The following is a 26,894-nucleotide window of genomic DNA, read 5'->3' on the forward strand; positions in this document are numbered from 1 at the left end:
GAGTGTGTGTGAGCATATCCCCCAAACTGCCTGCCCCCCATTCTCTTACCCACACCCAGCATATCCCCCAAACTGCCTGCCCCCATTCACTTACCCACACCCAGCATATCCCCCAAACTGCCTGCCCCCCATTCTCTTACCCACACCCAGCATATCCCCCAAACTGCCTGCCCCCCATTCTCTTACCCACGCCCAGCATATCCCCCAAACTGCCTGCCCCCCATTCTCTTACCCACACCCAGCCTATCCCCCAAACTGTCTGCCCCCCATTCTCTTACCCACACCCAGCCTATCCCCCAAACTGTCTGCCCCCCATTCTCTTACCCATACCCAGCATATCCCCCAAACTGCCTGCCCCCCATTCCCTTACCCACACCCAGCCTATCCCCCAAACTGCCTGCCCCCCATTCTCTTACCCATACCCAGCATATCCCCCAAACTGCCTGCCCCCCATTCTCTTACCCATACCCAGCATATCCCCCAAACTGCCTGCCCCCCATTCCCTTACCCACACCCAGCCTATGCCCCAAACTGCCTGCCTCCCATTCCCTTACCCACACCCAGCCTATCCCCCAAACTGCCTGCCTCCCATTCTCTTACCCACACCCAGCCTATCCCCCAAACTGCCTGCCCCCCATTCTCTTACCCACACCCAGCCTATCCCCCAAACTGCCTGCCCCCCATTCCCTTACCCACACCCAGCCTATCCCCCAAACTGCCTGCCTCCCATTCCCTTACCCACACCCAGCCTATCCCCCAAACTGCCTGCCCCCCATTCTCTTACCCATACCCAGCATATCCCCCAAACTGCCTGCCCCCCATTCTCTTACCCATACCCAGCATATCCCCCAAACTGCCTGCCCCCCATTCTCTTACCCATACCCAGCATATCCCCCAAACTGCCTGCCCCCCATTCCCTTACCCACACCCAGCCTATCCCCCAAACTGCCTGCCTCCCATTCCCTTACCCACACCCAGCCTATCCCCCAAACTGCCTGCCTCCCATTCTCTTACCCACACCCAGCCTATCCCCCAAACTGCCTGCCCCCCATTCTCTTACCCACACCCAGCCTATCCCCCAAACTGCCTGCCCCCCATTCACTTACCCACACCCAGCTTATCCCCCAAACTGCCTGCCTCCCATTCCCTTACCCACACCCAGCCTATCCCCCAAACTGCCTGCCCCCCATTCACTTACCCACACCCAGCCTATCCCCCAAACTGCCTGCCCCCCATTCCCTTACCCACACCCAGCCTATCCCCCAAACTGCCTGCCTCCCATTCCCTTACCCACACCCAGCCTATCCCCCAAACTGCCTGCCTCCCATTCTCTTACCCACACCCAGCCTATCCCCCAAACTGCCTGCCCCCCATTCTCTTACCCACACCCAGCCTATCCCCCAAACTGCCTGCCCCCCATTCACTTACCCACACCCAGCTTATCCCCCAAACTGCCTGCCTCCCATTCCCTTACCCACACCCAGCCTATCCCCCAAACTGCCTGCCCCCCATTCACTTACCCACACCCAGCCTATCCCCCAAACTGCCTGCCCCCCATTCCCTTACCCACACCCAGCCTATCCCCCAAACTGCCTGCCCCCCATTCCCTTACCCACACCCAGCCTATCCCCCAAACTGCCTGCCCCCCATTCTCTTACCCACACCCAGCCTATCCCCCAAACTGCCTGCCCCCCATTCTCTTACCCACACCCAGCCTATCCCCCAAACTGCCTGCCCCCCATTCTCTTACCCACACCCAGCCTATCCCCCAAACTGCCTGCCCCCCATTCCCTTACCCACACCCAGCCTATCCCCCAAACTGCCTGCCCCCCATTCCCTTACCCACACCCAGCCTATCCCCCAAACTGCCTGCCCCCCATTCTCTTACCCACACCCAGCCTATCCCCCAAACTGCCTGCCCCCCATTCCCTTACCCACACCCAGCCTATCCCCCAAACTGCCTGCCCCCCATTCTCTTACCCACACCCAGCCTATCCCCCAAACTGCCTGCCCCCCATTCCCTTACCCACACCCAGCCTATCCCCCAAACTGCCTGCCCCCCATTCTCTTACCCACACCCAGCCTATCCCCCAAACTGCCTGCCCCCCATTCCCTTACCCACACCCAGCCTATCCCCCAAACTGCCTGCCCCCCATTCCCTTACCCACACCCAGCCTATCCCCCAAACTGCCTGCCCCCCATTCCCTTACCCACACCCAGCCTATCCCCCAAACTGCCTGCCCCCCATTCTCTTACCCACACCCAGCCTATCCCCCAAACTGCCTGCCCCCCATTCCCTTACCCACACCCAGCCTATCCCCCAAACTGCCTGCCCCCCATTCCCCTTACCCACACCCAGCCTATCCCCCAAACTGCCTGCCCCCCATTCTCTTACCCACACCCAGCCTATCCCCCCAAACTGCCTGCCCCCCATTCTCTTACCCACACCCAGCCTATCCCCCAAACTGCCTGCCCCCATTCTCTTACCCACACCCAGCCTATCCCCCAAACTGCCTGCCCCCCATTCCCTTACCCACACCCAGCCTATCCCCCAAACTGCCTGCCCCCCATTCCCTTACCCACACCCAGCCTATCCCCCAAACTGCCTGCCCCCCATTCTCTTACCCACACCCAGCCTATCCCCCAAACTGCCTGCCCCCCATTCCCTTACCCACACCCAGCCTATCCCCCAAACTGCCTGCCCCCCATTCTCTTACCCACACCCAGCCTATCCCCCAAACTGCCTGCCCCCCATTCCCTTACCCACACCCAGCATATCCCCCAAACTGCCTGCCTCCCATTCTCTTACCCACACCCAGCATATCCCCCAAACTGCCTGCCTCCCATTCTCTTACCCATACCCAGCCTATCCCCCAAACTGCCTGCCCCCCATTCTCTTACCCACACCCAGCCTATCCCCAAACTGCCTGCCCCCCATTCCCTTACCCACACCCAGCATATCCCCCAAACTGCCTGCCCCCCATTCACTTACCCACACCCAGCATATCCCCCAAACTGCCTGCCTCCCATTCTCTTACCCACACCCAGCATATCCCCCAAACTGCCTGCCTCCCATTCTCTTACCCATACCCAGCCTATCCCCCAAACTGCCTGCCCCCCATTCCCTTACCCACACCCAGCCTATCCCCCAAACTGCCTGCCTCCCATTCTCTTACCCATACCCAGCCTATCCCCCAAACTGCCTGCCCCCCATTCCCTTACCCACACCCAGCCTATCCCCCAAACTGCCTGCCCCCCATTCTCTTACCCACACCCAGCCTATCCCCCAAACTGCCTGCCCCCCATTCCCTTACCCATACCCAGCCTATCCCCCAAACTGTCTGCCCCCATTCCCTTACCCATACCCAGCATATCCCCCAAACTGCCTGCCTCCCCATTCCCTTACCCACACCCAGCCTATCCCCCAAACTGCCTGCCTCCCATTCTCTTACCCATACCCAGCCTATCCCCCAAACTGCCTGCCCCCCATTCCCTTACCCATACCCAGCCTATCCCCCAAACTGCCTGCCCCCCATTCCCTTACCCACACCCAGCATATCCCCCAAACTGCCTGCCCCCCATTCCCTTACCCACACCCAGCATATCCCCCAAACTGCCTGCCCCCCATTCACTTACCCACACCCAGCCTATCCCCCAAACTGCCTGCCCCAGACGCAGCCCCCAGTACAGTACGTACCCGGCGGCACAGAGCAGACACCCCCGTATACAGGCGAGTTGGAACCTCTCCCGCTAATGACTGGGCTCCACAAACCAACACCAGCCTCAATATGGGCGGAACCACTCAGCCCGCAGGTGAGTGAGAGTTTCAAACGACAAACTCGCCTTTATCCCACTACAACAACACTTCCAAACCTATTAATAAACTTATACGGATACCGATAATGCGATTGGATCGTGTCAATGCGCTGCCTTGGTAAAGTAGTACATTCTCATGTTTTCATCGCCCCCACTCCTTTACTGCAGATGGTATCGGCCAGACTGAAGTTTCAGGAAGTAGCCTAGAAAGTTTGGGAAATGATGCGCAACAGGTCTGAGGCTGGGGGCGTGGCCTACTGTACAGGGCGGGGAATGGGCGGCTCCTCTCTGTTAGGACAAACCCCTAATGAAATAAATCTCCCAACGCACTGACTGACTTATTGGCTAATTGACTATTAATTTTAATTATTTATATGAACTGATTATTATATACATATATTATATACATGAACTTTCCAGCAGGGGAATGACTGGTTATTATAGAGTCACATCGGCTGTTTGTATTGGGATCTATTTACTGACTGATATGAGCGGCTCCTACATGAACTTTCCAGCAGGGGAATGACTGGTTATTATAGAGTCACATCAGCTGTTTGTATTGGGATCTATTTACTGACTGATATGAGCGGCTCCTACATGAACTTTCCAGCAGGGGAATGACTGGTTATTATAGAGTCACATCAGCTGTTTGTATTGGGATCTATTTACTGACTGATATGAGTGGCTCCTACATGAACTTTCCAGCAGGGGAATGACTGGTTATTATAGAGTCACATCAGCTGTTTGTATTGGAATCTATTTACTGACTGATATGAGCGGCTCCTACATGAACTTTCCAGCAGGGGAATGACTGGTTATTATAGAGTCACATCAGCTGTTTGTATTGGGATCTATTTACTGACTGATATGAGCGGCTCCTACATGAACTTTCCAGCAGGGGAATGACTGGTTATTATAGAGTCACATCAGCTGTTTGTATTGGGATCTATTTACTGACTGATATGAGCGGCTCCTACATGAACTTTCCAGCAGGGGAATGACTGGTTATTATAGAGTCACATCGGCTGTTTGTATTGGGATCTATTTACTGAATGATATGAGCGGCTCCTACATGAACTTTCCAGCAGGGGAATGACTGGTTATTATAGAGTCACATCGGCTGTTTGTATTGGGATCTATTTACTGAATGATATGAGCGGCTCCTACATGAACTTTCCAGCAGGGGAATGACTGGTTATTATAGAGTCACATCAGCTGTTTGTATTGGGATCTATTTACTGAATGATATGAGCGGCTCCTACATGAACTTTCCAGCAGGGGAATGACTGGTTATTATAGAGTCACATCGGCTGTTTGTATTGGGATCTATTTACTGAATGATATGAGCGGCTCCTACATGAACTTTCCAGCAGGGGAATGACTGGTTATTATAGAGTCACATCAGCTGTTTGTATTGGGATCTATTTACTGAATGATATGAGCGGCTCCTACATGAACTTTCCAGCAGGGGAATGACTGGTTATTATAGAGTCACATCAGCTGTTTGTATTGGGATCTATTTACTGAATGATATGAGCGGCTCCTACATGAACTTTCCAGCAGGGGAATGACTGGTTATTATAGAGTCACATCGGCTGTTTGTATTGGGATCTATTAACTGAATGATATGAGCGGCTCCTACATGAACTTTCCAGCAGGGGAATGACTGGTTATTATAGAGTCACATCGGCTGTTTGTATTGGGATCTATTTACTGAATGATATGAGCGGCTCCTACATGAACTTTCCAGCAGGGGAATGACTGGTTATTATAGAGTCACATCGGCTGTTTGTATTGGGATCTATTTACTGACTGATATGAGCGGCTCCAACATGAACTTTCCAGCAGGGGAATGACTGGTTATTATAGAGTCACATCAGCTGTTTGTATTGGGATCTATTAACTGAATGATATGAGCGGCTCCTACATGAACTTTCCAGCAGGGGAATGACTGGTTATTATAGAGTCACATCAGCTGTTTGTATTGGGATCTATTTACTGAATGATATGAGCGGCTCCTACATGAACTTTCCAGCAGGGGAATGACTGGTTATTATAGAGTCACATCAGCTGTTTGTATTGGGATCTATTTACTGACTGATATGAGCGGCTCCTACATGAACTTTCCAGCAGGGGAATGACTGGTTATTATAGAGTCACATCGGCTGTTTGTATTGGGATCTATTAACTGAATGATATGAGCGGCTCCTACATGAACTTTCCAGCAGGGGAATGACTGGTTATTATAGAGTCACATCGGCTGTTTGTATTGGGATCTATTAACTGAATGATATGAGCGGCTCCTACATGAACTTTCCAGCAGGGGAATGACTGGTTATTATAGAGTCACATCGGCTGTTTGTATTGGGATCTATTTACTGACTGATATGAGCGGCTCCAACATGAACTTTCCAGCAGGGGAATGACTGGTTATTATAGAGTCACATCAGCTGTTTGTATTGGGATCTATTTACTGAATGATATGAGCGGCTCCAACATGAACTTTCCAGCAGGGGAATGACTGGTTATTATAGAGTCACATCAGCTGTTTGTATTGGGATCTATTTACTGACTGATATGAGCGGCTCCTACATGAACTTTCCAGCAGGGGAATGACTGGTTATTATAGAGTCACATCAGCTGTTTGTATTGGGATCTATTTACTGACTGATATGAGCGGCTCCTACATGAACTTTCCAGCAGGGGAATGACTGGTTATTATAGAGTCACATCAGCTGTTTGTATTGGGATCTATTTACTGAATGATATGAGCGGCTCCTACATGAACTTTCCAGCAGGGGAATGACTGGTTATTATAGAGTCACATCAGCTGTTTGTATTGGGATCTATTTACTGAATGATATGAGCGGCTCCTACATGAACTTTCCAGCAGGGGAATGACCGGTTATTATAGAGTCACATCAGCTGTTTGTATTGGGATCTATTTACTGAATGATATGAGCGGCTCCAACATGAACTTTCCAGCAGGGGAATGACTGGTTATTATAGAGTCACATCAGCTGTTTGTATTGGGATCTATTTACTGAATGATATGAGCGGCTCCTACATGAACTTTCCAGCAGGGGAAACTTGCCCAAAATAAACTCAAAGCAACACTGCAATTGTTACTTATGTATTTACTTACTAGTTTCTGGATTGTTGTATCAACACCGCCCCACCCACTGTATTGTGATCCCAAGGAACTTTAGCTGGTGCCTATTCATGGCCTGACCCAGTACCAAACAAAGCTGCGGATAATTTTACATAAAAGTATCTTTGCTGTTATGAAATGATGCAGAATCCTGGTGAATATGATATGTAACTGCAAATAGTCTGTCATGGCAATACTGTCATGGGAAAACATGTTCATAACAAACCCATCAGTTAATAGAGCTTCCCCAGCAGAATCCTGCATTGTAATCTGTTATTCCCATGGGGCTAGCCATATTCTTCATTTCCCAGGGTGCCACAGACATGTGACCTGTGCTCTGATAAACTTCACTCACACGTTACTGCTGCGCTGCAAGTTGGAGTGATATCCCCCCTCCCCCCCCCAGCAGCCGATCAGCAGAACAATGGGAAGGGAGCAAGATAGCAGCTCCCAGTAGGTATCAGAATAGCACTCAATAGTAAGAAATCCAAGTCCGGCTTGGGACTCCTCCAGTTACATGGGAGTAGGAGAAACAATAGGTTAGCTGAAAGCAGTTCTAATGTGTAGCGCTGGCTGAAAGCTCAGACTCAGGCACACTTTACTGCTGCGCTGCAAGTTGGAGTGATATCCCCCCCCCCCTCACCCCCAGCAGCCAATCAGCAGAACAATGGGAAGGGAGCAAGATAGCAGCTCCCAGTAGGTATCAGAATAGCACTCAATAGTAAGAAATCCAAGTCCGGCTTGGGACTCCTCCAGTTACATGGGAGTAGGAGAAACAATAGGTTAGCTGAAAGCAGTTCTAATGTGTAGCGCTGGCTGAAAGCTCAGACTCAGGCACACTTTACTGCTGCGCTGCAAGTTGGAGTGATATCCCCCCCCACCCCCACCAGCCGATCAGCAGAACAATGGGAAGGGAGCAAGATAGCAGCTTCCAGTAGGTATCAGAATAGCACTCAATAGTAAGAAATCCAAGTCCGGCTTGGGACTCCTCCAGTTACATGGGAGTAGGAGAAACAATAGGTTAGCTGAAAGCAGGTCTAATGTGTAGCGCTGGCTGAAAGCTCAGACTCAGGCACAAGGCACTGAGATGGCGCCTACACACCAATATTACAGCTACAAATACATTTGTTGGTTGAAGAATAAAAGGTTAAATGGCTGCGGGAATTATTTGCTGTGTAACAGTGTCATTTAGAGATAAAAAGTGACCCATAAACATCATGGCAAAATCTCTTTAATCAATTTAAATTACATATATATAATATATATACAGGGCTGCGACGTCGGTACATAAATCCTTTGGCTCAGACTCGGCTTATGGTACCTCCGACTCCAGATACTCAAAATGGCTTCCGACACCACAGCTCTGATTATATGTGACTGCTCTCATAAAACCACGAGGTACCCAGACCAGGGGTAGGAGGGCTGTCCCCAGGGTCGGACTGGGACACTGGGAAAATACCCGGTGGGCCCCAGCGGCCCAGACCCGACCCTATTGCCGCTTCCCCTGGCCGGCGATGTCTTCCCGTGACGCGTTTCACATACTTGGTTCAGGGGAGGACATCGGGCCAGGGGCTAGGGGTGCGCGTAAGGTTTTATTTAACCCTTCCATAGCCTAATTTTCATATGCAAAGAAAAATAATGGATTTGGTGCATCCCTAGTGGAAAATGCTACAGGGCCACCTTTACTTGTGGCAGGGCCCCCACATACTGCTGCACTGAGGGGCCCCTGTGTGTGCCCAATACAATACGTTTGTCAGACTCAGTGAAAACTGTGGGATCCCCTCCCTAGGAAGGCGAGGACTACAAAATAAAATAAATATATTACACTTTACAGGGAAACCGTAACCCAAACACAAACTATGTCAAAGAATTTCGCAAACTTCACAGTTCAGCCATTGGCCCCATCCCGTGTCTCCACGCGCCGAAGGGTTTTTGGGGTGACCAAGGATAACCATGGAAGGTGCCTTGTAACAGATTAACCACTTCTTGGCCCGACTGTCAGACGTTTTTGTTCCGCGAGAAGTAGAAATCAATTCCTCTGTTCCTGTGCTGTTTGGGAGTGTGGGAAGGTCCCTTTCCTCTTCTTGCCGATGTCTCCCAGCTTCCCTGTGTGAAATAGAGAAGTGTTAGCCCAATAGCACCCCAGGGGCTTCCTCTCTAGCCACATGGCTATAAGGTAAACGCAGCAATTTAACCCCTTATGTGATGTAGATCATAATATCCGATCTATGCCAGCCAGGGAGGAATCTAGAAAAGCTCTCAATGTGTTCAACAGTGCAAGAAGGGAAAGGGTTAACGGGAAATAAACCCTGGTCTTTGATAGGCTGTTGGGAAAAGTGGTTGTTCACCTTTTAGTATGATGTTGAGATTGATATTCTGAGACAATTTACAATTGGTCTTTGTTTTTTTATTTTTTGTAGCTTTTCAGTTATTTAGCTTTTTGGTTAGCGGCTCTCCAGTTTGGAATTTTCAGCAGCTATCGGGTTGCTAGGGTCTTGCTTACCTTAGCAACCAGGCAGTGGTATGGATGAGAGACTGGTATATAAATAGGAGAGGGACTATATAGAAAGATAAGGAATAAAAAGTAACAACAACAATAAAATTGTAGGCTCGCAGAGCAAAAGGTTTTTTTGGGCTGCCGGGGTCAGTGACCCCCATGTGAAAGCTGCAAAGATGTAGTAAATAAACTAATAGTAACTAATAAATAGTAAACTAATAGTAACTAATACATAGTAAATAGTAAATAAACTAATAGTAACTATTAATAGTAACAAGGCAAATAATTAAACAAATAACAAATAAATAATGAAGACCAATTGCAAAGTTTGCAGAAACAGTACATTCTCTAACATACTAACAGGTATCTTAAAGGTGAACCACCCCATTAACTACAGGGTACAGTGTAAATCAGGTGCTAGAACAGGAAAAGAAAAAATAGATAAACTTAAAAACGTTCAGCAAACAAAATGGATTAATGGGGACAGCTGGTTTAACCCTTTGGAGTCTGCTGCCGGTAAACAAGGGGAGCAGCACAGATCAAAAGGGGAAACCCCCACATGTTTATTCACATTGATTCACTTTCAATAAACCTGTGCTCTGATAAACTTCAGGCACACTTTACTGCTGCGCTGCAAGTTGGAGTGAACAATGGGAAGGGAGCAAGAATCCCTTTAAGGGAAACCCCACTGCCCCCAATGAACTGACTTATTAGCTCATTAATTATAACTATTTCTATGAACTTATTATAGAGTAACATCAGCTGTACGTTTTGAAGAGAACATTTTTCCCATGACAGTATTGCTTTTTTAAATCACTGGGGGTCCGTGGAGTTTGCCCCCCCCCCACCCCCGCCTGCCCCTCTCAAACTTCCCTGCATTGTCTTTTGCTTGATATACAAGTTACTTAGTTTTCTAGGCAGTTTTTGCGTAAATGATTTAAGTTTTGGCGTAACTTTATACGTAACTTACGCCATTTGTGTAACTTTTGTGGCACGATTGGGCCCTTCTTACCAAAGAGGCCTGAAACAATCGTACCCCAATCCCCCCCTGATAGCGGCCCTGCCGGCGGCCACGGCTACACTGTATTCTCTGCCCTCGCGTCATGAACCTAAGCGTCACCTAATCAATAGTAAATAAACTAATAGTAACTAATCAATAGTAAACATAAACTAATAGTAACTAATCAATAGTAAACATAAACTAATAGTAACTAATCAATAGTAAATAAACTAATAGTAACTAATAAATAGTAAATAAACTAATAGTAACTAATAAATAGTAAATAAAGTACTAGTAATTAATAGTAAATATAAACTAATAGTAACTAATCAATAGTAAACAAACTAAAAGTAACTAATAAATAGTAAATAAAGTAATAGTAACTATTAAATAGTAAATAAAGTAATAGTAACTAATAAATAGTAAATAAAGTAATAGTAACTAATAAATAGTAAATAAAGTACTAGTAATTAATAGTAAATATAAACTAATAGTAACTAATCAATAGTAAACATAAACTAAGAGTAACTAATAAATAGTAAATAAAGTAATAGTAACTAATAAATAGTAAATAAAATAATAGTAACTAATGAATAGTAAATAAACTAATAGTAACTAATAAATAGTAAATAAAGTAATAGTAACTAATAAATAGTAAATAAAATAATAGTAACTAATGAATAGTAAATAAACTAATAGTAACTAATAAATAGTAAATAAACTAATAGTAACTAATCAATAGTAAACATAAACTAATAGTAACTAATCAATAGTAAATAAACTAATAGTAACTAATCAATAGTAAACATAAACTAATAGTAACTAATCAATAGTAAATAAACTAATAGTAACTAATAAATAGTAAATAAACTAATAGTAACTAATAAATAGTAAATAAAGTACTAGTAATTAATAGTAAATATAAACTAATAGTAACTAATAAATAGTAAATAAAGTAATAGTAACTAATAAATAGTAAATAAAGTACTAGTAATTAATAGTAAATATAAACTAATAGTAACTAATCAATAGTAAACATAAACTAAAAGTAACTAATAAATAGTAAATAAAGTAATAGTAACTAATAAATAGTAAATAAAGTAATAGTAACTAATAAATAGTAAATAAAGTAATAGTAACTAATAAATAGTAAATAAGGTAATAGTAACTAATAAATAGTAAATAAAGTAATAGTAACTAATAAATAGTAAATACAGTAATAGTAACTAATAAATAGTAAATAAACTAATAGTAACTAATAGTAAATAAACTAATAGTAACTAATAGTAAATAAACTAATAGTAACTAATAGTAAATAAACTAATAGTAACTATTAAATAGTAAATCAACTAATAGTAACTAATAAATAGTAAATAAACTAATAGTAACTAATAGTAAATAAACTAATAGTAACTATTAAATAGTAAATCAACTAATAGTAATTAATAAATAGTAAATCAACTAATAGTAACTAATAAATAGTAAATAAACTAATAGTAACTAATAGTAAATAAAGTAATAGTAGCTAATAAATAGTAAATAAAAACATAGCCTTTAGCTGATAAATAACAAATGATAAAAGGTTTTTTTCTTCACACAATGGAAATCCACAAAAAGACCAGGAAACAGTGAATTACATATAAATGCAAACCAAGCGCTTTCAGCCAGCCAATCAGAGCCCTTTAATCTGCTGTGGGGAAATCACACAGATAAACTGGTTTTTCTTAGAAATGTGATGCAAACGTAGAAACTACTGGCTTCCTGTTACGGAGACAAACTGTGCCATTAGAGGCAGATTTATATTATATTTATATATTATATTATTTAGCTCTAAATTAGTGGGCAGTATTCTATGTGCCTATTGGGGGACTCCGGCTCTGGCACACTCAGGGCAATTCTTCTTCTTCATCATCCTTCTTTCTCCTATTGATCTCCCATTCCCATTACCAAATTGCTGCCTGGTTTCTAGGGTAATTAAGCCCTAGCAACCAGATAGCAGTTACAGTTGCAAGCCTGACAGTGCAGAAAAATGTAAATATTTCAAAGCACACTCAAATAAAACATGAGGACTACATGCACTTTGCCTTAAGATACTGCTGCCTACATTATAATAAATAATAAAATAAATCTAATTCATTAGCAATTATTTTCTCATTTTTGAGATATTGGTAGTTTCTACGCTGCTAACAATGATTCTGAAACAGCGCTGAACGGATGCAGTTGGCACAAAATGGAGTTAGTGACGAGAGAAGAATCTTGTGATGTTGCTTTGGGAAAGTCCCATTTTGCCCAATAATTTACTGCCATTTCCTCATACATTTTAGTACATGGCCCCACCCCACTGAGTCCTCATAAAACACCTGAAACCAGTAATACCGCTGTCTGATTGGCCAAACTGCCTCTGAACTGATCCGACTGGGCCCTGGGTCTGAGAGCCGGAGCCCACTGGCCCAGGCCGCCCTAGTCCCCATGGTCCGATATAAATCGGGTCATGTAACTGTAGGAGTCCCCTGGGGGTGGCCCCAAAATTCCTCTGTAGGGGGGGTCTCCAAAACTCTAGTTACATATATTTCTGTATCTGGGCTGGGATGCAGTCCAATTGGCACAAACACAATTACCCCACATATATATCTATGTACAGAAAGGGGGGGGGAAGTATAAAGGGGGCCACCAGGCTGACATACCGACGGCTTCTGATTAATGTGCCTGCTCCACTCGGGGGCCATCACAATGGGATAGGGGTAGGTCTCCCCTAGCGACACGTTGCTATGTGCCAGGGAGGCAGTGCTTAGTGCCCAGGGAGTGTGGGCATCTCCGCCTTTTATTTGCTGCAGTTCAGGAACCCAGAGCCGGATATAATCACCCTATAGGGGGGCAAATGGAAAATCAACTTTATTAACACAATTCACAAAGGAGGGTAAATCCAAACATGTGACTATGGAACACAATGCCACCCCCAACAACCCCCCCCATATTTATGGTCAAGCCCAGCAGTCATCAACCTCCCAGGGTCACCCTCAGGAATCAAGGGGCCCCCAATTATTAACTCATTGTTTCCCTGGGCCCTAGGAAGAACAGGGACCCACACATTAATGACCATGCCCCTAAAGCACCCTGCCTCATTGCGCTCCTCCATATTTGCCCCTGACTGCTGTACCCCTTAATGGCGACCCTGCAACCCCCTATAGTATCTATCTATCTATATATATATATATTTATTATAAGTCACTGAGGAGTTCCATGACCATATAAAGGCACAAGGCTGCAGGCTGAGTTATACAGGGAACTCTGAGTATCACTCATGTATTATAAGGGATAATGTACCCCCTACTGTAAATGATAAGGATATTAGCAGTCACTGAGGGGTTCTGTGCCCATATAAAGGCACAAGGCTGCAGGCTGAGTTATACAGGGAACTCTGAGTATCACTCATGTATTATAAGGGATAATGTACCCCCTACTGTAAATGATAAGGATATTAGCAGTCACTGAGGGGTTCTGTGCCCATATAAAGGCACAAGGCTGCAGGCTGAGTTATACAGGGAACTCTGAGTATCCCTCATGTATTATAAGGGATAATGTACCCCCTACTGTAAATGATAAGGATATTAGCAGTCACTGAGAGGTTCCGTGCCCATATAAAGGCACAAGGCAGAAGGCTGAGTGCTTTAATACAGGTCATGGAACTCTGAGGTGACTTCATTTATCCTTATATTTTACAACAGGGGGTACATTATTTATTATAATACACACATTTTAGTTAATCATGTGACAGAAATGACATCACTAAGCTCCATTTCTAAGGATATAATATACAGAGTTTTCATGGTTCTTGTGTATTATCTCTCTATAGTATATATCGCTATTGTATATATCTCACTATAGTGTATATCTTTATAGTGTATCTCTGCAGAGGATAAGAGAGAATATCAGTGAAGATGTTTAGCGCCTCTTTGTACACAAGGCTTATTCCCCTAGGACCATCTCTGTACGAGGCCCCTGTGGAACTATAACTCAGCACTGCAGCAATAAACAGAAGTACTGCTTGGGTCCCAGTTCACTGACAGCGGAGTATGAAAGCAATGTAGTCCCGACACTGAGCGATACTTACGCCGGCGTCGTAATCCAGGCCTTGTTTAATCATGTTGAACTTCCGGTTTTCCCTCGGGTCGTTCCCGATTCCGGCGCTGTATAACCAATTGCCGTAATTGCTGCAGACGTCATAGTCCACCTGGGAGCAGGGAAGGGGCCACAGTGGGGGTTATTATCTACTGGTGGTGCCATGACAAGGCGCCTGTTTACTATAAGGATTGGGCTGCCCTGGGGGGCACTTTAGAGAACAGCCCCAGTCAGCACCCCAAGAGACCGGGGCAGGGGGAGATACCATCTATATGTGCCCTTTAGAATCCAATAAACAGGGGAACTGACAGTTTTATATAATACTGATAGAATCCTGTGTATAAAGTACAGCTGGAACACAAACACCTTTATCTTTGTACCTTTATCCCTCTACTTCCCTTATGTGTTCATAAAAAGAAATATTACACCGGCAGCAGTATCTGTCTGACTGGTTGTAGGAATACACTGCCAGTTCTGACTCCTGAAACAATGTAGTAGAGGTGAGATGATGAAAGGGGTCGTTCACTTTTATTCCGATGTAGAAAGTGGTATTCTGAGACAATTTGCAATCGGTCTTCACTTGTTATTATTTGTAGTTTTTTTTAGTTATTTCATTTTCAGAAGCTCTTTAGTTCGGTGTTTCAGCAGTTATTTCGTTGCTAGGGTCTAAGTTACCTTAGCAACCAGGGAGAAGTTTGGATGAGAGGCTGGTATATGAATAGGAGAGGGGCTGAACAGAAAATAAAGTTACAAAAAGTAACAATAACAATAAAACTGGAGCCTCACAGAGCAATAGGGTTTGGCTGCCGGGGTCAGTGACCCCCATTTGAAAGCTGGAAAGAGTTGGAAGAAGAATGCAAGTCATTCAAAAACTATAACAAATAAATAATAAAGACCAATTGAAAAGTTGCTTAGAACTGGCCATTCTATAACATACTAAGCACATTACCTTATGTATTGGTTGGTCAGTTATTTCCCCATGGAATATGTTAGCATAAATACATGTAATAATAATAATAATGAAAGGCAATGGCACAGATATGAATGACATTGTTATGGTGACGGCAGCCGCCCAGAGCCGAGCCCCTTCTCATGCTAAGAACCCCCATATCCCTGGCCCAGAGCCTGGTACTGGGTTTGTTTCCTTACCAGCAGGTACTCAAACCATTCTGCTCCCAGTCTCCAGTCAATTCAGAGATCCTTGGTTAGAAAACTGGCCACATTCTGGCGCCCTCTGTTAGACATGAACCCAGTCATTGCCAGTTCCCGCATGTTGGCATCCACAAAAGGAACCCCCGTCCGGCCTTCTGTATAAATACATGGCACAGGGTCATTCTATATAATGCCCTATATAATACACAATATAATACTCTATATAATGCCTTATATAATCCCCTATATAATACTCTATATAATGCCCTATATAATATTCTCTATAATGCCCTATATAACACTCTATATAATGCCCTATATAATACTCTATATAATGCCCTATATAACACTCTATATAATGCCCTATATAATACTCTATATAATGCCCTATATAATACTCTATATAATGCCCTATATAATACACTATATAATGCCCTATATAATACTCTATATAATGCCCTATATAATACTCTATATAATGCCCTATATAATACACTATATAATACTCTATATAATACACTATATAATGCCCTATATAATACACTATATAATGCCCTATATAATACTCTATATAATGCCCTATATAATACACTATATAATGCCCTATATAACACTCTATATGATGCCTTATATAATGCTCTATATAATACCCTACATAATAAGCTATATAATACACTATATAATTCCCTATATAATATGATATATAATACACTATATAATTCCCTATATAATATGATATATAATGCGCTATGTAATATGCTAAATAATACGCTATACAATAAACTATATAATAGATAGCTTGAGTGGGCATCATATAAAGAACCAACCTTTCCAGGCATCAAACAGCTTTGGGTCCTTCTTCCAAGGAACATCTTTATCCTGAAGACCTAAAATGCAAGATTCCATTGTGAAACCACTTACATGGCTACAGATACAGGTACCGACCCGACAGCGAGGAACCCCAGAAAAGGCAGAAACACTAGGCAGGGGGGTGCCAGTTTGTTATGCCCATTGGACCCTGGGCAGATCCATCAGCCCAGGGCCGGTCTTATAAACCATGGGGCCCAACAGGTTACAGGTGAAAATGTCATGTAACGGATACGACAGCCGCAAACTGCATTTCTCCACTAGGGGGCACTCCTGCTTCATCACAATCCTGGATTCCATTAACAATCAGGAAGAACAAGAGTCTTGATCTTTGATTTACTTGCTGGTTTTGGTGCTTTGTGACATTAAATCCGACAAGTTAATGGACAAGTAATAAAATGATCATAAAAAAGATTAGAATTAGTAAAAGTACAATGATTATGGATATATATATGCATGCAATGTGGTTCCTGCAGAGCTGAAGTGAACAGTAAGTGATTGTAATGTTCCTAAGGTCCCAGGGGATCACTGTAATTAGCAAAATAGCGCCCCTTAGTGTTCATTCAACAAGCACCTGAGCCCAGGATTTGGCCGAGAGTTAAAAACAAAGTGCAGGGCAGTTTGTGTCTTCAATAGCTGGGCATGCTGGGAGATTTGGCTGAGCAAGGGGCAGGGGGCACCACTGGTCCCAGATTTTCATGTTACCCCCCGGGCTCGGCTCACCTCTAAGGAAGAAAATCCTTCTGCCGTATTTCAAAGCCACAAAGCGAAAGTAATCTCTCCATAGGAGCTCAAATATCACCCTGGAACACAAAGGTCTCATTAGTCAGAGCCAAGCGATGGCCACTATAGATCCACTTACCCCACGTCTCTGATCCACTATAGATCCACTTACCCCACGTCTCTGATCCACTATAGATCCACTTACCCCACGTCTCTGATCCACTATAGATCCACTTACCCCACGTCTCTGATCCACTATAGATCCACTTACCCCACGTCTCTGATCCACTATAGATCCACTTATCCCACGTCTCTGATCCACTATAGATCCACTTACCCCCGCTACTGAGCTGCTACTGGGCTATTACTGGGGAGGGAAATCTACCATTCAGTGGCAAGCACTGGCCCACTCTATGTCTAGACTGGGATTCAACATAGACCCTGTCATTCCAAATGATAGCCCCCCCCCCACATTAATAGTCACTGTCTATTAGTGGTGTGTGGGTTGACACACCCACGCCCAACCTAGCCCACCTCTTCTAAACCCTTGCCCAAATTGGCCCACAGCTCCCTCTCTATTTATAGGCCCAAGCCCAACCTGCCCCTCCTATGACATCACAGAAGGGGCAGGACCAGAAGGGTGCATGCCTATATATTTATAGGCCGCCCAAGCCAGAAGTGGGGTTCATTTAGGTTGCGGGCTGGGACAGGGGCAGAGTAGGGGCTGCCACCCCAGGTGTCCCTGCTGGGCGCGTCCCCCACACCCCCTACCCCTTCCCCTGCAGGGTCCCTCAACCGACGTCCAAGTGCACATAACTTCAACATGTCAGGGGAGGAACGGTCGGCTGGGGGAGCGCCGGAAAGGGTCGGATCTGGGCCTCCGGGGGCCCACTGGGTTTTTTCTTGGTGTCCCGGCGGCCCAGTCCAACCCTGGGCGGGGAGGAAGGCAGAAGGCCTGGACCGACTCTTGATGTTCAGATGTCGGCAGGTTTCGGCACTCCACTACTGTCTATGGCACCTTACAGCAGCCCCTCTGGCATTTGCCTGAACCCACAGATTGCCCGTCTGGGCCCCTCCCACTCACATCATTAGTCCAAAAACATACAGGGAGTTTGATTGGCTCCTGATAAAATTGTCCCTAGTTTGGCAATAGATTGTGAGCTCCATTGGGACAGGGACTGCTGGGAAGCACTGCTGAATATGTTTGCGCTATATGAAGTATAAGGATAATAAATAACAATTAAATCATACATTTCTGTTCCATCCCCCCTTATTGGCTGTATATCCACGCGCCTCATCTTACCAGTATGTGCTCTGATTCGCTGTTCGTTCCTTTTCATACTTTCTGATTTGCTCGTATATATATCTGGGGGATATGCAGCCCAGCGCCAGCCTGTGGGCAACAAAAGCCAATGAATTTTTATAAATACAGGTTCTTAGTATAATATAATAATTAGCCTGATACAACGGCTTTTAGTAGTGAGATGGCTGAAAGGGGTAGTTGACCTTTAAATTAACTTTTTGTATGATGCAGACATAGATATTCTGTTATTCATATATCAGTATTTCATTCAAACCACTCCCTGGTTGCTTAGGTAATTTGGACCCTAGCAACCAGACAGCTGCTTAAACTCCAAGCTGCTGAACAAAAACTGAAATAATGAAAAAAACTACAAGAATATTACTCTCTACATCATACTAAAAGTTAACTCAAAGCTGACCAACCCCTTAAAGGTACAGGGTTCCAAAAGATCCCTCATCCGGAAAACTCCAGATCACAAGCATTCTGGATAGCAGATTCCCACACCTGTCCCAGTTTTTCTTACCAGGGAGCAAACTTAGTGGAATAATCGATCCCTATGAGTCCATTCCGTGTGTCTTTATATGAAGCAACAAGATTCTGTAAAAAAATAAACAGCAAATGATTCTAGTGGGTTCTGGCAGACACGAGGGACAGTGACAATATCTGCTGTACAAGGTACAATAAAGCCACAGGCATTACACCTTTAAGTTAAGTATTTTACAGAATGGCCTATTCTTAGCAACTTTTTAATTGGTCTTTATTTTTTTAATAGTTTTTGAATTATTTGCCTTCCTCTTCCAACTCTTCCCAGCTTTCAAATGGGGGTCACTGACCCCGGCAGCCAATAAAAAACAAATGTTCTGTGAGGCTACAATCTTATTGTTATAGTTACTCCCCAGTTTGGAGTTTTAGCCGCTATCTTGTTGCTAAGGCCCAATTTAGCCTAGCAACCAGGCAGTGGTTTAAAAGTGAGGATTCGAAAAGAGGAGGGCCTAAATTAAAAAGATAAGGAATAAAAAGTAACAATAACAATAAAACTGGAGCCTCACAGAGCAATAGGGTTTGGCTGCCGGGGTCAGTGACCCCCATTTGAAAGCTGCAGAAGAGGAAGGTAAATAATTCAAAAACTATAAAAAATAGAAAATGAAGACCAACTGAAACATTGCTAAAGGTGGCCATACACGGACCGATTTTTTACTTACAAACGACCGATTCCCGAACGATCCGATGCTATCGTTAAGTTATCGTATAGTTGGTGGTGTACGAACGATCGTCGGCCCACTAAACGAGCCGACATTATCGTCCCCAAAATCGATCGGCCAGGTTTAAAAATTTTTGTCGTTTAACGATAAAATCTGCCAGTTGGTGCGAGTGTCAGACATTTGTCTTTCAACGATTGTTCTCTGCGCATGTCACGATTGCCAGCAACGACATCGATCGTATGTAGATGTACGATCGTAGGTATCTTACGATAATGATGCGACAAAATCTTTCCCGAATTATCGTTGCCCGTGGATGGCATATCGTATGGGAACTCGATCGCCATACGATCGTTTGTCGATATAATCGTTCATCGCACAACGAGCGAAATCGCCTCGTGTATGGCCACCTTAAGAATATGCCATTTTATAACATACATAACTAGGGGAACCCAGACTAACTCTGAACATCTGGACTTCGTAGCGTGTAGAAAACTTGCTGAACCCACTTATACATATACTGTGACCTGGAAACCACTGTTTATCTTGGTTTCATGTATTAATAATATAAATATCAACAAAAAATGCAGCAATTATAAATCCTTCACTTTTATATGTGAGCGGGACAAACCATACCGCTTGCAGGTAAACCTGTAATGAACTGCATCTTGGTATTTATAGAGAATGATTTGGTTGTGGTAATCAACATGGCAGCTCCCACTCATGTGTTCAGAGCTATATCTATATATATATATATATATAGTATTCTACCAGCAGCTAAACCTAAGGCCGGCCTGAAATGATCCTAAGCAAAATGCACCCCCCTTGGGGCTGTTAGAATTCCAAGTAACATTTAGGGGTTCCAAGAGAGGTAAAATAGGGTTAAACTTACCGTCTCCCAGAAGTAATGGTGCAGTCTCTGCAAGGCCTGGGTCTCTCCCCCGCAGCAGGGAAAGGCACTTCTGGGGTCGGTCAGAGGGTCTGTCAGAGAAACAGCTTGTGAGATAAACGTTTCCCATTGTCTCAAAGGGGCTGTTCAACTTAAAATTAACTTTTAGCCATTTGCAATTGGTCTTCCTTTTTTTATTATTTATGGGTTTTCAATTACAGAGAAACCCCAGGTCCCGAGCATTCTGGATAAAAGGTCCCATACCTGTATTTAGCTTCTTGTTCAGTTCTCTGGTTTAGGATTTCAGTACCTATCTGGTTGCTAGGGTCTAAATTACCCTAGCAACCAGGCAGTGGTTTGAATGAGAGACTGCAATATAAATAGGAGACGGCCTGAGCAGAAAGATATAGAAATAGTTTCTGGCTGCCGGGGTCAGTGACCCCCTATTTGAAACCTGGAAAGAGTCAGAAGATGAAGGCAAATAATTCAAAAATTATGAAAAAGAAAAAATGAAGACCAATTGAAAAGCTGCTATGAATTGGTTATTCTATAACATAAGTTAAATTTGTATGTTGTAGAATAGATAATTCTAGGCAACTTTTCAAAATTCCAAACTGGAGAGCTGTTCCATTTAAAGCTAAACATTTCAAAAACTACAAATAATAAAAAATGAAGACCAGTTGCAAATTGTCTCAGAATATCACTCTCTATTATACTAAAAGTTAATTTACAGATGAACCAACACTTTACTAGTAAAACCCACTAAAACCATTTTGTACTCTGAGACATCAAGCGCTACATAGCTGGACCTCACCCTCAGTGATTTTATGCCACACCCTCAGTGATCCTTAAGCCACGCCCTCAGTGATTTTATGCCACACCCTCAGTGATCCTTAAGCCACGCCCTCAGTGATTTTTAGGCCAGACCCCCAGTGATTCTTAAGCCACACCCTCAGTGATTTTATGCCACACCCTCAGTGATCCTTAAGCCACGCCCTCAGTGATTTTTAGGCCAGACCCCCAGTGATTCTTAAGCCACACCCTCAGTGATTTTTAGGCCACGTCCTCAGTGATTTTAGGCCACACCCTCAATGATTTTTAGGTCACACCCTCAGTGATTTTTAGGACACACCCTCAGTGACTTTTAGGTCACACCCTTAGTGATTTTTAGGTCACAGCCTCAGTGATTTTTAGGTCACACCCTTAGTGATTTTTAGGTCACACCCTCAGTGATTTTTAGGTCACACCCTCAGTGATTTTTAGGTCACACCCTCAGTGATTTTTAGGTCACACCCTCAGTGATTTTTAGGTCACACCCTCAGTGATTTTTAGGTCACACCCTCAGTGATTTTTAGGTCACACCCTCAGTGATTCTTAAGCCATGTCCTTAGTGATTTTTAGGCCACATCGTCAGTGATTTTTAGGTTTCAAGTTTATTGTCATATACAAATAACAATGAAGCATCATTACTGTAATGAAATTTTTTTGACCCGTGTTCCTCCAAAAAAATTTCATTACAGTAATGATGCGTGATTTTTAGGCCACACCCTCAGTGATTCTTAAGCCATGCCATCAGTGATTTTTAGGCCACACCCTCAGTGATTCTTAAGCCATGCCATCAGTGATTTTTAGGCCACACCCTCAGTGATTTTAGGCCATGCCCTCAGTGATTCTTAAGCCATGCCATCAGTGATTTTTAGGCCACACCCTCAGTGATTTTAGGCCATGCCCTCAGTGATTCTTAAGCCACACCCTCAGTGATTTTAGGCCACACCCTCAGTGATTCTTAAGCCATGCCGTCAGTGATTTTTAGGCCACACCCTTTGTATTTTAGGCCACACCCTCAGTGATGTTTAGGCCACACCCTCAGTGATTTTTATTATCCCCACTAGAACCATTAGAGCCTGGCAATACATAAAAGTCTTGGCACCCCTCTAGGGCATTCGTTACCTTGCTGGTCAAAGTCTTGGTGCGTTGGGACGCTTCCTTCCTCCAGGCCGCTGGGCAGAGGCTTCAGCCTATCCGGCATCTGGAAAGTCGATCGCACCTTCCCCTGCGTCTCCGCTGCTTTCCTGAACTGGGTGTACACGTCGGGCAAGCTGGGCAACCCAACCCAACACAAGTGCAGTTAGTTGTGGGCTCTCAGTCCCTGCACCATAATTGGCTCAGCCCAGGACTAAACCATTTGGGTAGAGAAAAACCAATAGTAATTGTCCCCCTTTTTTTACTACATTTGATTGGATGGGAACCAATTAGGAACAAGACTGGAATAAGGAGGAGAATTACTACAGATTGTACCTGGAGATGTGCCTGAATGGTAGATCCTCCCGGTGATACAGCGTTGATCCCCAAAATGTTTGGTACCGTACCCCAAGCTGAGTGCACACTCGCCTCACAGCGCTTTCAACATCTGTCTCTTCTTTTGTTGCCTGCAACATTATTAATAGCATTAAAGGGCAACTATACCTGCAGGGTTGCAGTTACTACAGGAGAATACCTACACTGGTATTTGGCCACACCCCTGCCACCCCCTATATTTCTTAAAGGAAATATAACACAAAAGGAAGCCTATGGGAGATAAGGAGGCTTGTGGCCAATCAGTCTGTAATATAAGGGCTCTGGCACACGGGGGAGATTAGTCGCCCGCGATAAAACTCCCTGTTCGCGGGCGACTAATCTCCCCGAGTTGCCTACCCCTGCCATCCCACCGGCGAACATGTAAGTCGCTGGCGGGATGGCAGACGCGGCGGGGCAATTTCAGGGAATCGCCGGAAAAGACTCGCGAGTCTTTTTCGGCGATTTGCGCGAAATCGCGCCGCCGCGTCTGCCATCCCGCCAGCGACTTACATGTTCGCCGGTGGGATGGCAGGGGTAGGAAACTCGGGGAGATTAGTCGCCCGCGAACAGGGAGTTTTATCGCGGGCGACTAATCTCCCCCGTGTGCCAGAGCCCTAAGGGTGAGACACACGGAGCTACTAGTAGCAGCTACTTGTCACGGCTACTAAAATAGACAATGCTGATCATTTACTGATAATTGTCTCTATGTGTGTTTTAGCAGAGGCAATTCTCAGTATTTTCTATGGCAGGGGATTTTCTGGAGTTTAGTAGCTGTGAAAAAGTAGCTGCTATTAGTAGCTCTGTGTGTCTTCACCGTAAAAGCTACAACTGCAAGTGGAGCCAGGAATAACTTCATAGTCACAAGGATAATTTGTAATTGGACATTTAGGGCGAAGACACACAGAGCTACTTAGTAGCAGCGACTTGTCACGGCTACTAAACGCTGGAAAATCCCCTGCCATAGACAATACTGAGAATTGCTAAAACACATGTAGAGACAGTTATCAGTAAATGATCAGCATTGTCTATATTAGTAGCCGTGACAAGTAGCTGCTACTAGTAGCTCAGTGTGTCTTCACCCTTTTAAAAACAATGGATAAATATTTAAGGCAGTTTTGTCCAACCATCTCCCCATAGTGGGCCAATTATTAACTATACTGCATGTTTTGGGGGCCAGAATATGATAAAATAATTTTATCCAGAGAGGCCCTGACCAGTCCGGGGGCCATAAAATTGGATTATAGGAATACAAAGGAACAACGGTTACCTCCTCGTGCAGAGTGACGGCAGACACATTGCCCAGCTGCTTCACCAAACCTGCAATGATCTCTTCTGGCTTCCCTCTCCGTAGCAGGAGGTTACTGTGGAGGAAAAAGGGCGGATTAGGTTAAAGCAACATGGCAGCTCCGACACATCAGCCGACACATCTACAGTGCAGTCAGCAGAAAGGGAATTTAGTGAGAAGTCCTGTGACTTATGAATAATATCCGGTGCTGGTTTCCCTTTGGGCTAAACATTAACCCTATCTGTAACAATGGCCCCTTTATTGGAGCTCCCTATAGATCCTCTCAGGTCCCTGTCTGGGTTTTATATGAGGGGTGGGCGTGTCCTAATGGTCCCTGAAGCACAGTAGGAGAGGGAGAGCCAATCACAGCCCTGCACTCACACAAGCAAATAAAATTGCTTACCTTCCCCTTTCCTTCAGGGTGTTCCTCAGATCCTGAACGCTCTCCAATAGGAACTTTAACCGGTGGGGCCCCGTCTTTGGGAAATTGAAGTAATGAGTCCCCCCATAATGTCTCGGATCGAAGCAATAGAGCGGGACGATCTGATCCGCATTCCTGTGCGCCCAGTGTAGAACCTACAGACAAATGCTCATACACTTATATATATATATAGCAATATAAACTTGCCCGGGCACTATGGAAGCTCAACACCATATGAATTTAAAGAAACAGTAACACTAAAAAAAAAATCCACTTTACCCTCCCCCCCCAATAACACTTTTATTATGGTTTTATTTATGTATAAAACATTAAAGATAACAAACTGGGTAGAAGTGTTATTGGGGGAGGGTAGAATAGATTTATGACTTAAATTTTTAGTGTTACTGTTTCTTTAAAAGGGACATAGTGGGTAGATATAGAAGGAATGCGCTTTAAAGGGGAACTGTCACCCACACATAAAAAGCTGTATAATAAAAGTCCCTTTTTAATTAAATCCCCCATACCTGTTATAAAATTATTTAAAAATCTGAGCTGTCAATCATATATTGCCTGCTCCGCCTCTATGCCTGCGGCATAGAGGCGGGGCAGGCAATATATGATTGACAGCTCAGATTTTTAATTACATTAACATTAACCTATATGGCAAATGCATAAGATTTTGGGCGGATACAAAGCTTTGCCTTAATAACAGTGTACACAATGGCGCCGACCTGCTGGCTGTGACTGTAAATTCCAAGCCTGATGGAAAAACAAAATAAACTTTACTTACACTATATAAATGATTTCATTTTGCTCAACTAACATTACAGGAAAGCAGTTAGAATTATTTCTTAGGGTGAAAGTTCCCCTTTAAAAAGGGTTGTTCACCTTTGTTCCCGTAAAACGATCAGTTACGTTCCCCTAAGACTGGTCATTTTTTCGCTCCTAATAGCGGCCAAATAGTTGGCCAAATGTGCCCAAGTTACCTTAGCAACCAGGGAATGGTTAGAATGAGAGAGTGGTATAGGAATAGGGGAGGGGCTAAATAGAAAAAAAGTTATAAAAAGTAACAATAACAATAAAACTGGAGCCTCACTGGAGTTTTGGGGGTCAGTGATGCCAATTTGAAAGCTGGAAAGAGTCATAAGAAAAAGGCAAATCGTTTAAAAACTATAAAAAAAAAAAAAATGAAGACCAATTGAAAAGTTGCTTAGAATAGGGCATTCACTGACATACTAAAAGTTAACTTAAACCACTATTACTTTAGCAATACCTGCACATTAATGTGCCTACTACACCAATGGCGGGATAGATATATTATATTAAACATTAGGGTACAGAGTTGTTTGCAGAGACTGGCTGAGAGAGACTGAGAATTGAGTGCCTTTCCCACAAGTAACGCCTTATAACCAGTCAGCCAACCCAGCAAGGCCCCGCCTCCTGTCCCGCCCCGTACTGACCCGCACGCACATGCGCAGAACAGTCAGCGTGCGTTCCAAAACGTGTCGGCCGGCCCCGCCCCCCCAGTTACACAAACGTTCCCTGGGTAAAGCGAACGGGGCTTTCGTTGTATGTGTGTGCCCGGTAACGGGAATTACCCTCAGAGCCCGGTGGTTACCTCGTTATCGTGCAGCCGCAGGTCGTTCCTCAGCAGGCAGATAATGACCCGGGCACGGGCGGCCATGGTGCAGCAGCGCAGGCAGAGCGCAAACAACTGCCCCAGCACTGAGTGTGAGGGAGGGCAGCAGGGAGTCTGGCTCCTCCCACTTACTGCTTACACAACTGCTAGGCTGGGGGGCTGGGGAGTATTATCAGCCTCTTCCAATTGTACAACCGGTATATACAGCGAGTTATGTAAGTTAGTTTCATTGGTGTGTAAAGCTGGAATACCCCCCCCCCAACCATCTAAATCTAACCTGCAGCATTCAGATGGAAATCAGGTTTCAGCAAATCTGATTGTGGGCAAATAATCAGGACTGATGGGAATTTGATAGGGACCATAGATTGTAAGCTCACTGGGGCAGGGGCTGATGGGAATGGGATAGGGACCATAGATTGTAAGCTCACTGGGGCAGGGACTGATGGGAATGTGATAGGGACCTTAGATTGTAAGCTCACTGGGGCAGGGACTGATG

The 26,894-nt window shown here is 44.5% G+C and overlaps 2 protein-coding genes across 2 annotated transcripts in view; both read right to left on the reverse strand.

Moving 5' to 3' along the window:
* myd88 (myeloid differentiation primary response 88) overlaps window positions 1–3,723 on the reverse strand; it is a gene marked incomplete at its 5' end in the record, with an annotated part of 12,551 nt that extends 8,828 nt beyond the window's left edge. The window contains 1 exon segment of the mRNA NM_001016837.2: window positions 3,698–3,723.
* Window positions 3,724–8,182: 4,459 nt separating this feature from the next.
* Window positions 8,183–26,544, reverse strand: cry-dash (cryptochrome DASH). The gene is given in 14 exon segments (XM_031903980.1): window positions 8,183–9,073; window positions 13,149–13,328; window positions 14,576–14,695; window positions 15,733–15,890; window positions 16,563–16,622; window positions 17,326–17,405; window positions 18,629–18,718; window positions 19,152–19,225; window positions 20,720–20,808; window positions 22,667–22,815; window positions 23,015–23,145; window positions 24,321–24,414; window positions 24,742–24,914; window positions 26,378–26,544. Coding segments are annotated over 14 exon segments (1,572 nt in total). The 5' UTR covers window positions 26,444–26,544; the 3' UTR covers window positions 8,183–8,965.
* Between the last annotated feature and the right edge of the window lie 350 nt (window positions 26,545–26,894).

Source organism: Xenopus tropicalis, chromosome 6, assembly GCF_000004195.4.
Source record: "Xenopus tropicalis strain Nigerian chromosome 6, UCB_Xtro_10.0, whole genome shotgun sequence".
NCBI lineage: Eukaryota > Metazoa > Chordata > Amphibia > Anura > Pipidae > Xenopus > Xenopus tropicalis.